Source organism: Salmo salar, chromosome 27 (genome assembly GCF_965601325.2).
Source record: "Salmo salar chromosome 27, fSalSal1, whole genome shotgun sequence".
NCBI classification, from domain to species: Eukaryota; Metazoa; Chordata; class Actinopteri; order Salmoniformes; family Salmonidae; genus Salmo; species Salmo salar.
Window position 1 is genome coordinate 8,004,684 of NC_138317.1, and position 12,390 is coordinate 8,017,073.

The window sequence follows — 12,390 nt, forward strand, 5'->3', positions numbered from 1 at the left end:
AACGGGCAGCCTCTCCCCGCTTGGCTCATTGGGATATGTCGTGATTTTGCCAACACAGCCAGATACTGTATGTAGACAGTCTTGTACCCTTAACCTTTTTTTTCAACTGACTATCATATGTTGTTTCAAATCTGACTTTATTAAGATAATGAGTAATCCAGGAATGTCACAAGGTAATTGACACGAGAAAACTCTACAGATCGCAATGACTACAATGAATGGCTAAATGACTTCCGGACACTAAGGGTCCGTGGAGCTCCTACTCTTCCTCACCACTCTATAAGAGTCCTATAGCAACCCTCCATATAGGGTTGGAGCCAGCAGCCAAGGCCCAGGGATATATAATGGCTGGCCTCGGCTGGTGGTGCAACAGTAAGGCGTCCCTCTTAGGTATTGATCCAGGTTGACTAGATCATGAGTGAATGCTGGGAAGCTGACTTCATGTGCCCGACTGCCTGGGCGGGCAGGCGTCTGGACTCCTGAGTGGCCGGCTGTCTACAGACTGAGTGGAACCAGCTAGGGCAGGGCGATGCCTTTTTAACGCTCTTCGTTTCGCTGTAAACTGATGAATGTGGCTCAATGGGGTGAAACTTAAAACCGCCATGACCAGATGATAAAAAAACGATCAAGCTTTTTTGCGGCTTTAAAATCGACCTGCCGGGTCATTATTGTTGCAAAGTTCAGTGCATAGATTTGCAGAGTAACAGTTTGAAAAGTTAATCTGTAATAATAGTCTACTATGTTCACAACACTTGCCGTTCCTGATAAACTCATTTTTGAATAAAGTCAATGTCCATGCTCTCTGCAAAGGTCCATTGTAGGACATGAAACTAATAAAGCCTTTGCCTCTAGAGTCTATAGCATCAGCTAACAGATCAGAATCGTAGCACTGCCTTGACAGGGAGTCTGTTTGAAATATCTCTGTGCTTCTACCAAGTTCAAAGGTCGAAGGTGATGCTGCAGAGAGCCTCAAGTATGACTACAGTACCATCAGTGCCTCTGGCTATTCTACCTGCATGCCCTCTCACTGCCCTGGGTATTCCATCTTTTGAATTCCACAGCGGTGCCCTCTCTCCTTCAGCTTCATTAACAGATCTGCACGTGTTGTTCATGCTTCACTGCCCTACTGCTCTGACATCCTTGAGAGAGAGAGTGCAGGTTAGAAGGTTTTGTTGTATTCTTGTATTCCCTGCTTCTCCCTGGATAAAACTAAATGAAATGTGCTTTGGCAGCTAACCTTGACGTTCTTCAACTCCCTCTATGCGAGTATGCAGGGAAACCAAAGGAGAAAGAAAATGGCTGCCGCACACTCGCAGTCCGGTCTGAGGCATTTGTGAGGGAGAACAGTGGCTCTAATTGGTAACCTAAGCAGGGAGCCTTTTTACTCCATATTGAGGGGAATTGTTGCCGGAGGTTATCAAAAGGTAGAACTATTCTTTTCAAATGCCACAGTGTTTTGTTCCAGGCTCGTTTCAAAACACCCGGAGTACCTTTCCCACTCATTACCAACTGTGGGGAGGCTGATATAGCTTCATTGCCTAGGCCCCTCTCAACACGGTGCAAATAAATGGAGTAAATGGAGTCTGGGCCTTCACAAAAGAGAGAAATAATTATTTCCTGAAACTTCATAACATTCATTAGCATGTGGGCTGTGTAGCTACATTGTCTCTCACCGTGGGTAGCCGAGCTTTCAGACATTAGCGACTAATGAGCGAGGGCTCCGAGGCAATTTCACGAACAATGCGGCCACGTTACTTTGCTACATAATGACACCTAACCTTTCAAATATGAGCCACGATTGGTACCTAATATGTAGTGCCACCTAAGGCAAACTTGTGTTTCAAGTTTAAATAGGGAGTAACCAAACTAAGGACTTCATTAAATAGTGATATTATGCCACTCAGCTTCTGTCTTATAGGTAAGAATTACATCTAAAGGCATTTCCCTTTTTCTTCACGTTAATCACATCTTGCCGACGTTCCGGTGCAGATAGGGTCTCTTTGGGGGGGGGGGGGGGGGGGGGGGGATCTCGCTGACAGGAAATTATTTATCACTAAATATCACCAAGCGAAGACATTCCTATGAGGCCATAGAGCAGGGAGAGTTAATTCATTAAGGAGCCTGGAGCAAGAAAACTCTGCACTTTAGACTATGGTGCAAAGACTCTTCATTAGAGAAAACACTCTTGCTTAAGAATGCAGTGAGAGCAGAGACAGTTTTAACCAATGACCTACAGCAAAGACAATAGGTGAAGTGGACTGAAGAATTAAGTTATTGTTGCTACTAAAGTTATTGTTCTTCTAACATAGTAACTAAAGTGTTTCCTGCTATATCCATCTCCACCGATTAGTCCAATACACTTGACGGATAACTTGGTATAAAAAAAACTCTTTGTGCTGTGTCATTCAAGTTCCTAAGAGTAATGCATTCACTTGCATCCAATGGCATGTTAATGAGGTTTGCCTCTAATAAAGAGTTACTGTCGGAGTTATGCATCGTTTATGGCCATGAAATTCAATACAGAGGGGAGAATATTTTTGAACAACTAACCGCTAACTTTCCAGTCTATGGAGCGCAGACAATTTTGGAGATTCAATACAGCCTAATGTGAACTACCCACAACTGTTTGAAAAAAAATATTCAGTACAAGTCAAAAGTTTGGACAGACCTACTCAATCAAGGGTTTTTCTTTATTTGACTATTTTCTACATTGCAGAATAATAGTGAAGAAATCAAAACTATGAAATAACACATGTAGTAACCAACAACAAAAAAAGTGTTAAACAAATCAAAATATATTTTATATTTGAAATTCTTCAAAGTAGCCACCCTTTGCCTTGATGACAGCTTTGCATTCTTGGCATTCTCCCAACCAGCTTCATGATGTAGTCACCTGGAATGCATTTCAATTAACAGGTGTGCCTTGTTAAAAGTTAATTTGTGGATTTTCTTTCATTGAGGCAATCAGTTGGGGTGTGACAAGGTAGGGGTGGTATACAGAAGATAGCCCTATTTGGTAAAAGACCAAGTTCATATTATGGCAAGAACAGCTCAAACAAGCAAAGAGAAATGACAGTCCATCATTACTTTAAGACATGAAGGTCAGTCAATCCGGAACACTTCAAGAGCTTTGAAAGTTTCTTCAAGTGCAGTCGCAAAAACAATCAATCGCTATAATGAAACTGGCTCTCATGAAGACGGCCACATGAAAGGAAGACCCCGAGTTATCTCTGCTGCAGAGGATAAGTTCAGAGTTACCAGCCTCAAAAATTGCAGCCCAAATAAATGCTTCAGAGTTCAAGTAACAGACATCAACATCAACTGCTCAGAGGAGACTGCAAGAATCAGAACTTCATGGTCAAATTGCTGCAAAGAAACCCCAACTAAACGACACCAATAATAAGAAGAGACTTGCTTGGGCCAAGAAACACGAGCAATGGCCATTTGATCGGGGTAAATCTATCCTTTGGTCTGATGAGTCCAAATTTGAGATCTTTGGTTCCAACCGCCATGTCTTTGTGAGACGCAGAGTAGGTGAATGGATGATCTCCGCATGTGTGGTTCCCACCGTGAAGCATGGAGGAGGAGGTGGGATGGTGCTTTGCTGGTGACATGGTCTGTGATTTATTTAGAATTCAAGGCACACTTAACCAGCATGGCTACCACAGCATTCTGCAGCGATACGCCATCCCATGTTGTTTGCACTTAATGGGACTATCATTTGTTTTTCAACAGGACAATGAACGAACACACCTCCAGGCTGTGTAAAGGCTATTTGACCAACAAAGAGAGTAATGGAGTGCTACATCAGATGACCTGGCCTCCACAATCACCCAACCTCAACCCAATTGAGATGGTTTGGGATGAGTTGGACCACAGAGTGAAGGAAAAGCAGCCAAAAAGTGCTCAGCGTATGTGGGAACTCTTTCAAGACTGTTGGAAAAGCATTCCAGGTGAAGCTGGTTGAGAGAATGTCAAGAGTGTGCAAAGCTGTCATCAAGGCAAAGGGTGGCTACTTTGAAGAATTTAAAATATATTTTGATTTGTTTAACAGTTTTTTGGTTACTACATGATTCCAAGTGTTTTCATAGTTCATGTCTTCACTACTATTCTACAATGTAGAAAATAGTAAAATAAACAAAAACCCATGTCCAAACTTTTGACTGGTACTGTATGTATACATGTATATCTCTAATAAAACATTAACATTGTATACTTTAGTACCATACTAAACAAAAATAAAAAATGCAACATGTAGAAGTATTGGTCCCAAGTGTTGGTCCCATGTTTCATGAGCTGAAATAAAAGATCCCAGAAATGTTCCATTTGCACAAAAAGCAAATCTTTCAGATTTTGTGTAATTTTCTTTATATCCCTGTTAGTGAGCATTTCTCTTTTGCCAAGATATGCCATACCTGTCAGGTGGATGGATTATCAAGAAGCTGATTAAACAGCATGATCACTACACAGGTGCACCTTGTGCTGGGGACAAAAGGCCACTAAAATGTGCAGTTTTGTCACACAACATAATGCCACAGATGTCAAGATGAGGGAGTGTGCAATTGGCATGCTGACTGCAGGAATGTCCACCAGAGCTGTTGCCAGAGAACTGAATGTTGATTTCTCTACCATAAGCCGCCTCCAATGTCATTTTAGAGAATTTGGCAGTATGTCCAACCGGCCTCACAATCGCAGACCACGTGTAACCACACCAGCCCAGGGCCTCCACATCCGGCCTCTTCACCTGCGGGATTGTCTGAGACCAGCCACCCAGACAGCTGATGTAACTGTGGGTTTGCACAAGTGAAGAATTTCTGCAAAAACTGTTGGAAACCGTCTCAGGGAAGCTCATCTGCGTGCTCGTCCTCACCAGGGTCTTGACCTGACTCCAGTTTGGCGTCGTAACCGACTTCAGTGGGAAAATGCTCACCTTCGATGGCCAGTGGCACGCTGGAGAAGGGTGCTCTTCATGGATTAATTCCAGTTTCAACTGTACCGGGCAGATGGCGTGTATGGTGTTGTGTGGACAAGCGGTTTGCTGATGTCAACATTGTGAACAGAGTGACAGTGGTGACAGTGGGGTTATGGTATGGGCAGGCATAAATTTGTTAATCCGCCACCATCTCCTCATGTTTCAGCATGATAATGCACAGCCCCATCTCACAAGGATCTGTACACAATTCTTGGAAGCTGAAAATGTCATAGTTCTTCCATGGTCTGCATACTCACCAGACACGTCACCCATTGAGCATGATTGGGATGCTCTGGTATAGACGTCGGCTGATTATGATTTTTCAACGCCGATACCGATTATTGGAGGACAAAACAGCCAATGCCGATTAATTGGCCGATTTTTGTATTTATTTATTTGTAATAATGACAATTACAACAATACTGAATGAACACTTATTTTAACTTAATATAATACATCAATAAAATCAATTTAGCCTCAAATAAATAATGAAACATGTTCAATTTGGTTTAAATAATGCAAAAACAAAGTGTTGGAGAAGAAATTAAAAGTGCAATATGTGCCATGTAAAAAAGCTAACGTTTAAGTTCCTTGCTCAGAACATGAGAACATATGAAAGTTGGTGGTTCCTTTTATTAACATGAGTCTTCAATATTCCCAGGTAAGAAGTTTCAGGTTGTAGTTATTATAGGAATTATAGGCCTATTTCTCTCTATACGATTTGTATTTCATATACCTTTGACTATTGGATGTTCTTATAGGCACTTTAGTATTGCCAGTGTAACAGTATAGCTTCCGTCCCTCTCCTCGCTCCTACCTGGGCTCGAACCAGGAACACATCGACAACAGCCACCCTCGAAGCAGCGTTACCCATGCAGAGCAAGGGGAACAACTACTCCAAGTCTCAAAGCGAGTGACGTTTGAAACGCTATTAGCGCGCACCCGGCTAACTAGCTAGCCATTTCACATCGGTTACACCAGCCTAATCTTGGGAGTTGACATGCTTGAAGTCATAAACAGCGCAATGCATTGCGAAGGGCTGCTGGCAAACGCACGAACGTGCTGTTTGAATGAACGCTTACGAGCCTGCTGCTGCCTACCGTCGCTCAGACTGCTCTATCAAATCATAGACTTAATTATAACATAATAATACACAGAAATACGAGCCTTAGGTCATTAATATGGTCGAATCCGGAAACTATCATCTCGAAAACAAACCATTTTTCCTGTCAGTGAAATACGGAACCATTCCGTATTTTATCTAACGGGTGGCATCCTTAAGTCTAAATATTCCTGTTACATTGAAAAACCTTCAATGTTATGTCATAATTACGTAAAATTCTGGCAAATTAGTTCGCAACGAGCCAGGCGGCCTAAACTGTTGCATATACCCTGACTGCGTGCAATGAACGCAAAATGACACAATTTCACCTGGTTAATATTGCCTGCTAACCTGGATTTCTTTTAGCTAAATATGCAGGTTTAAAAATATATACTTCTGTGTATTGATTTTAAGAAAGGCATTGATGTTTATGGTTAGGTACAGTCGTGCAACAATTGTGCTTTTTTCGCAAATGCGCTTTTGTTAAATCATCCCCCATTTGGCGAAGTTGGCTGTCTTTGTTAGGAAGAAATAGTCTTCACAGTTCGCAACGAGCCAGGTGGCCCAAACTGCTGCATATACCCTGACTCTGTTTGCAAGAGAAGTGACACATTTTCCCTAGCTAAAAGAAATTCATGTTAGCAGGCAATATTAACTAAATATGCAGGTTTAAAAAAATATATGCTTGTGTATTGATTTTAAGAAAGGCATTGATGTTTATGGTTGGAGCAACGTGTACCTAAGCGATTATATGCAACGCAGGACAGGCTAGATAAACTAGTAATATCATCAACCATGTGTAGTTAACTACTGATTATGATTGATTGATTGTTTTTTATAAGATAAGTTTAATGCTAGCTAGCAACTTACCTTGGCTTCTTACTGCATTCGCGTAACAGACAGGCTCCTCGTGGAGTGCAATGCAAAGCAGGTGGTTAGAGCGTTGGACTAGTTAACCGTAAGGTTGCAAGATTGAATCCCCGAGCTGACAAGGTAAAAATCTGTCTTCTGCCCCTGAACAAGGCAGTTAACCCACCGTTCCTAGGCCTTCATTGAAAATAAAAGGAACCACCAGCTTTCATATGTTCTCATGTTCTGAGCAAGGCACTTAAACATTAGCTTTCTTACATGGCACATATTGCACTTTTACTTTCTTCTCCAACACTTTGTTTTTGCATTATTTAACCTGTTAGGGCTAGGGGGCAGTATTGACACGGCCGGATAAAAAACGTACCCGATTTAATCTGGTTACTACTCCTGCCCAGTAACTAGAATATGCATATAATTATTGGCTTTGGATAGAAAACACCCTAAAGTTTCTAAAACTGTTTGAATGGTGTCTGTGAGTATAACAGAACTCATATGGCAGGCCAAAACCTGAGAAGATTCCATGCAGGAAGTGGCCTGTCTGACAAGTTGTGTTTCATCTTGGCTCTTTTTATTGAAGACTGAGGATCTTTGCAATAACGTGACACTTCCTACGGCTCCCATAGGCTCTCAGAGCCCGGGAAAAAGCTGAACGATATCGAGGCAGCCTCTGGCTGAAACACATTATCGCTTTTGGCAAGTGGCCAATCAGAGTACTATGGGCTTAGGCGCGTGCACGAGTCGACCGAATGCTTTATTTTCTTTCGTCTGTTTACCTAAACGCAGATTCCCGGTCGGAATATTATCGCTTTTTTATGAGAAAAATGGCATAAAAATTGATTTTAAACAGCGGTTGACATGCTTCGAAGTACGGTAATGGAATATTTAGAATTTTTTTGTCACGAATTGCGCCATGCTTGTCACCCTTATTTACCCTTTCGGATAGTGTCTTGAACGCACGAACAAAACGCCGCTATTTGGATATAACGATGGATTATTTTGGACCAAACCAACATTTGTTATTGAAGTAGAAGTCCTGGGAGTGCATTCTGACGAAGACAGCAAAGGTAATAACATTTTTCTTATAGTAAATCTGACTTTGGTGAGTGCTAAACTTGCTGGGTGTCTAAATAGCTAGCCCTGTGATGCCGGGCTATCTACTGAGAATATTGCAAAATGTGCTTTCACCGAAAAGCTATTTTAAAATCGGACATATCGAGTGCATAGAGGAGTTCTGTATCTATAATTCTTAAAATAATTGTTATGCTTTTTGTGAACGTTTATCGTGAGTAATTTAGTAAATTCACCGGCAGTGTTCGGTGGGAATGCTAGTCACATGCTAGTCACATGCTAATGTAAAAAGCTGTTTTTTGATATAAATATGAACTTGATTGAACAAAACATGCATGTATTGTATAACATAATGTCCTAGGGTTGTCATCTGATGAAGATCATCAAAGGTTAGTACTGCATTTAGCTGTGGTTTGGGTTTATGTGACATTATATGCTAGCTTGAAAAATGGGTGTCTGATTATTTCTGGCTGGGTACTCTGCTGACATAATCTAATGTTTTGCTTTCGTTGTAAAGCCTTTTTGAAATCGGACAGTGTGCTTAGATTAACGAGAGTCTTGTCTTTAAAATTGTGTAAAATAGTCATATGTTTGAAAAATTGAAGTTTTTGCATTTTTGAGGTTTTTGAATAACGCGCCACGGGATTACACTGGCTGTTACGTAGGTGGGACGATTTATTGCCACCTACCCTAGAGAGGTTAAACCAAATTGAACATGTTTCATTATTTATTTGAGGCTAAATTGATAGTATTTATGTATTATATTAAGTTAAAATAAGTGTTCGTTCAGTATTGTTGTAATTGTCATTATTACAAAAAATAAATTTAAAAAATGGCCGATTAATCGGTATCGGCTTTTTTTTGGGGTCCTCCAATAATTGGTATCGGTATTGAAAAATCATAATCGGTCGACCTCTAATGGATACAGACGTAGAAGGAAAGTAGAAAGTCAAAGTGGCATACACTATCAGACTAACAAATACACTCTAGCAATGCCAAAACAATACAGTATCCAGTCACATAAGTAGAGCAGCGGTTGTAGCAACCCACCTTCCTCTTACAGTACAGTATCACTAATATGATTTGGCATTAACTGATGTAGTTGGAATTTGTGCACAACTTCTTTCATGAGATTGATAGTAAAGAGCTCAGGCTTGGATCCATTTTGAACATCCATGTACCTGAAGGTGTTATGAAAGTATATGCAAATGGGATGCCCGTTTAGGCAAACAATGACACTATCACGCTTTATTAATGTGCTCCGCAGTCTAAAAACCCTCTTTCCCTAACTTGACTATTATTATTTAGCGAAAGGACAACTCTCCCTTTTTGTTGATAAAAAGGAGAGAATCCTTCAGAATCTTCCCTCTGTTGTGGAAACGATGAGGGGAGTGAGAGATGGGAATCCATTTTCCTCCCATGGCCCACTGTGCCTTAAAGGTTAATCACTACACCTGCAATCTCCTCTCCTCATCTCTCCTTCAGTCTCTACTTTTCTCACAAAAAAAACCAACATGTCACTTTTCTCAACTTCCCTCACCATTAGGTCCTTTCCAGCTGTTAGCCTTCCCACACATTTATTCCAAAGGTGTCTGAAGTACACTAGCTCTCCTCTGTTTCAGGCTCTCTCCCTCTATCATCTTGTCATCCTCCTTCAGTGTTTGCTTCCCCCACAATTGACCCACCAAGCACTTTCTGCAGTATATGCACTAAAACTAGTTCTCTTCTGTCCATCTCCTTCCCTCAATCTCTTCTTTTCGCACTTCCTCCTTTCTTCACACCAATCACCATTTATTTCTCTCTCCTTCGCTCACCTCTCTTCCCTCACTGTTCTAATTCTCACTACTCCTCTCACAGCAGTATTTCTAGTAGCACAAGCTTCAGCGTTCTAGGGACAGAAGAGGCCCCTCTCTACCCCTCTTGGTCTCCCTTCTTTCAACTCTTTCCCAGCTGTAGCACCTACAGTGGATTTGCCCGGGGCCCTAGTCTGTTCCAGCCTATCCACTGGTCTTTCTCTCTCCCCTCCCGCTCTCTGCTCATCAGCACTGCAAGGCCAAAACAAGTGGCAAGAGAGAGAAGAGTGGCAATAAGAAAGGGGCATCAAAAGCGAAAACACAACTCCAACTGTTTTCCTGGAATTCATAACGAGAACAGTTTCCCAGTATTTGGGTTTCGCCCCCGAGGCAAAAGCGGTCTGTGTTGACAGCGAGAGACAAGTTGATGGGGATGAGGCTGATTCCAGTTGCCAGTGGTGATGTGGGCGTGTCAGTGCGAGTGATTCTGAGGAGAGACGAATCGCTAAGAATGACTGGATGTGAGGGGGTCAGTTACTCAGTGTTGGGCTTGGACGATGATCTGATATGGGGAGACAGACTGTAGAGAGTAGGTCCCAGAAATACACACATAAATTGGCTGTAGTGCTGATTGGGGCAGGTGGCTGTCTGCCTAGAGAACAATTTAAACTGATTGAATGTAAAGACACACGACCATGCAATTGGGTGACTTGAAATGGTCTATCATTTCACAGGCTATCATTTTTAAAGCTGGTCACTGGTCAAACAGGCTTTATCATGGCCAATGACAGGGATTTTATGAGGTGCATCCCAAATGGCACCCTATTCATTATATTCTTACTTTTGGTCAAAAATAGCACACTATATAGGGAATAGGGGGCCATTTGAGACAATACCACACAAAATGGATTAAAACATTTTTTTTTTAATCCTCAGCAATCTACACACACAACTACCCCAAAATGACAAAGTGAAAACAGCAATACCTTATATACATAAATATTCAGGCCCTGTGCTATGAGACTCGAAATTGAGTTCAAATGCATCCTGTTTCCATTGATCATCCTTGAGATGTTTCTAAAACTTGGAGCCCACCTGTGGTAAGCTCAATTGATTGGACATGATTTGGAAAGGCACACACCTGTCTATACAAGGTCCTACAGTTGACAGTGCATGTCAGACCAAAAACCAAGCCATGAGGTCGAAGGAATTGTCCATAGAGCTCCGAGACAGGATTGTGTCAAGCTACAGATCTGGGGAAGGGTACCAAAAAATGTCTGCAGCATTGAAGGTCTCCAAGAACACAGTGGCCTCCATCATTCTTAAATATAAGAAGTTTGGAAACACCGAGTCCCTTCCTACAGCTGGCCGCCCAGCCAAACTGAGCAATCGGGGAGAAGGGCCTTGGTCAGAAAGGTGACCAAGAACCCGATGGTCACTCTGACCCGAGCTCCAGAGTTCCTCTGTGGAGATTGGAGAACCTTCCAGACGGACAACCATCTCTGCAGCACTCTACCAATCAGGCCTTTTGGCAGAGTGGCCAGACGGAAGCCACTCCTCAGTAAAAGGCACATGACAGCCTACTTGGAGTTTGCCAAAAGGAACCTAAAGACTCTCAGACCATGAGAAACCAAGATTGAATTATATAGACAATGCCAAGTGTCACGTCTGGAAGAAACCTGGCACCATCCCTACGGTGAAGCATGGTGGTGGCAGCATCACGCTGTGGGGATGTTTTTCAGCGGCATGGACTGGGAGACTATACAGGATCAAGGCAAAGATGAACGGAGCAAAGTACAGAGATATCCTTGATGAAAACCTGCTCCAGAACGCTTGGGACCTCAGACTGGGGAAAAGGTTAATCTTCCAACAGGACAACGACCCTAAGCACTCTCTGAATGTCCTTGAGTGTCCCAGCCAGAGCCCGGACTTGAACCCGATCGAACATCTCTGGAGATACCTGAAAATAGCTGTGCAGCAATGCTGCCATCCAACCTGACAGAGCTTGAGAGGATCTGCAGAGAGGAATGGGAGAAACTCCCCAAATACAGGTGTGCCAAGCTTGTAGCGTCACACCCAAGAAGACTCTAGGCTGTAATTGCTGCCAAAAGGTGCTTCAACAAAGTACTGAGTAATGGGTCTGAATACTTATGTTAATGTAATATATATATATTTTTTTATATATATTTTTTGCAAGAAAATTCCAAAAACCTGTTTTTGCTTTGTCATTATGGGGTATTGTGTGTAGATTGATGAGGGAAAACATTTTTTTTATCCATTTTAGAATAAAGACTGTAACATAACAAAATGTGGAAAAAAATCTACAGGTCTCAATACTTTCTCGAATGCACTGTATACCTTGCGTGAGTAGTTGCAGGGTTCGGACTTCCTCTCTGACGCGGAGCTGCAGGACCTGCTGGAGGATGTACTGCCGTTGGCCCTCCTGCATGATGCCCATTCGCTCCAGCTTCCTGTCCGTCAATCTCATCAGAGCCCGTCCTGGATGGAAAGAGGGAGAGAGAGAGCGAAAGAAAAGGTTAAAAACAACCCCTCATGAGATAAGACTGATGCGTCTCTCCCACCCA

General features: G+C 42.3%; 1 protein-coding gene across 3 annotated transcripts in view; it reads right to left on the minus strand.

Moving 5' to 3' along the window:
• Positions 1-12,390, minus strand: part of samd12 (sterile alpha motif domain containing 12) — a 124,220-nt gene that overhangs the window by 60,821 nt on the left and 51,009 nt on the right. For all 3 annotated transcript variants that reach the window (XM_014177607.3, XM_014177608.3, XM_014177606.3), the window contains exon 4: positions 12,164-12,304. In XM_014177607.3, the coding sequence (XP_014033082.1) occupies positions 12,164-12,304 (141 nt within the window). The remainder of the gene's footprint in view (positions 1-12,163; positions 12,305-12,390) is intronic.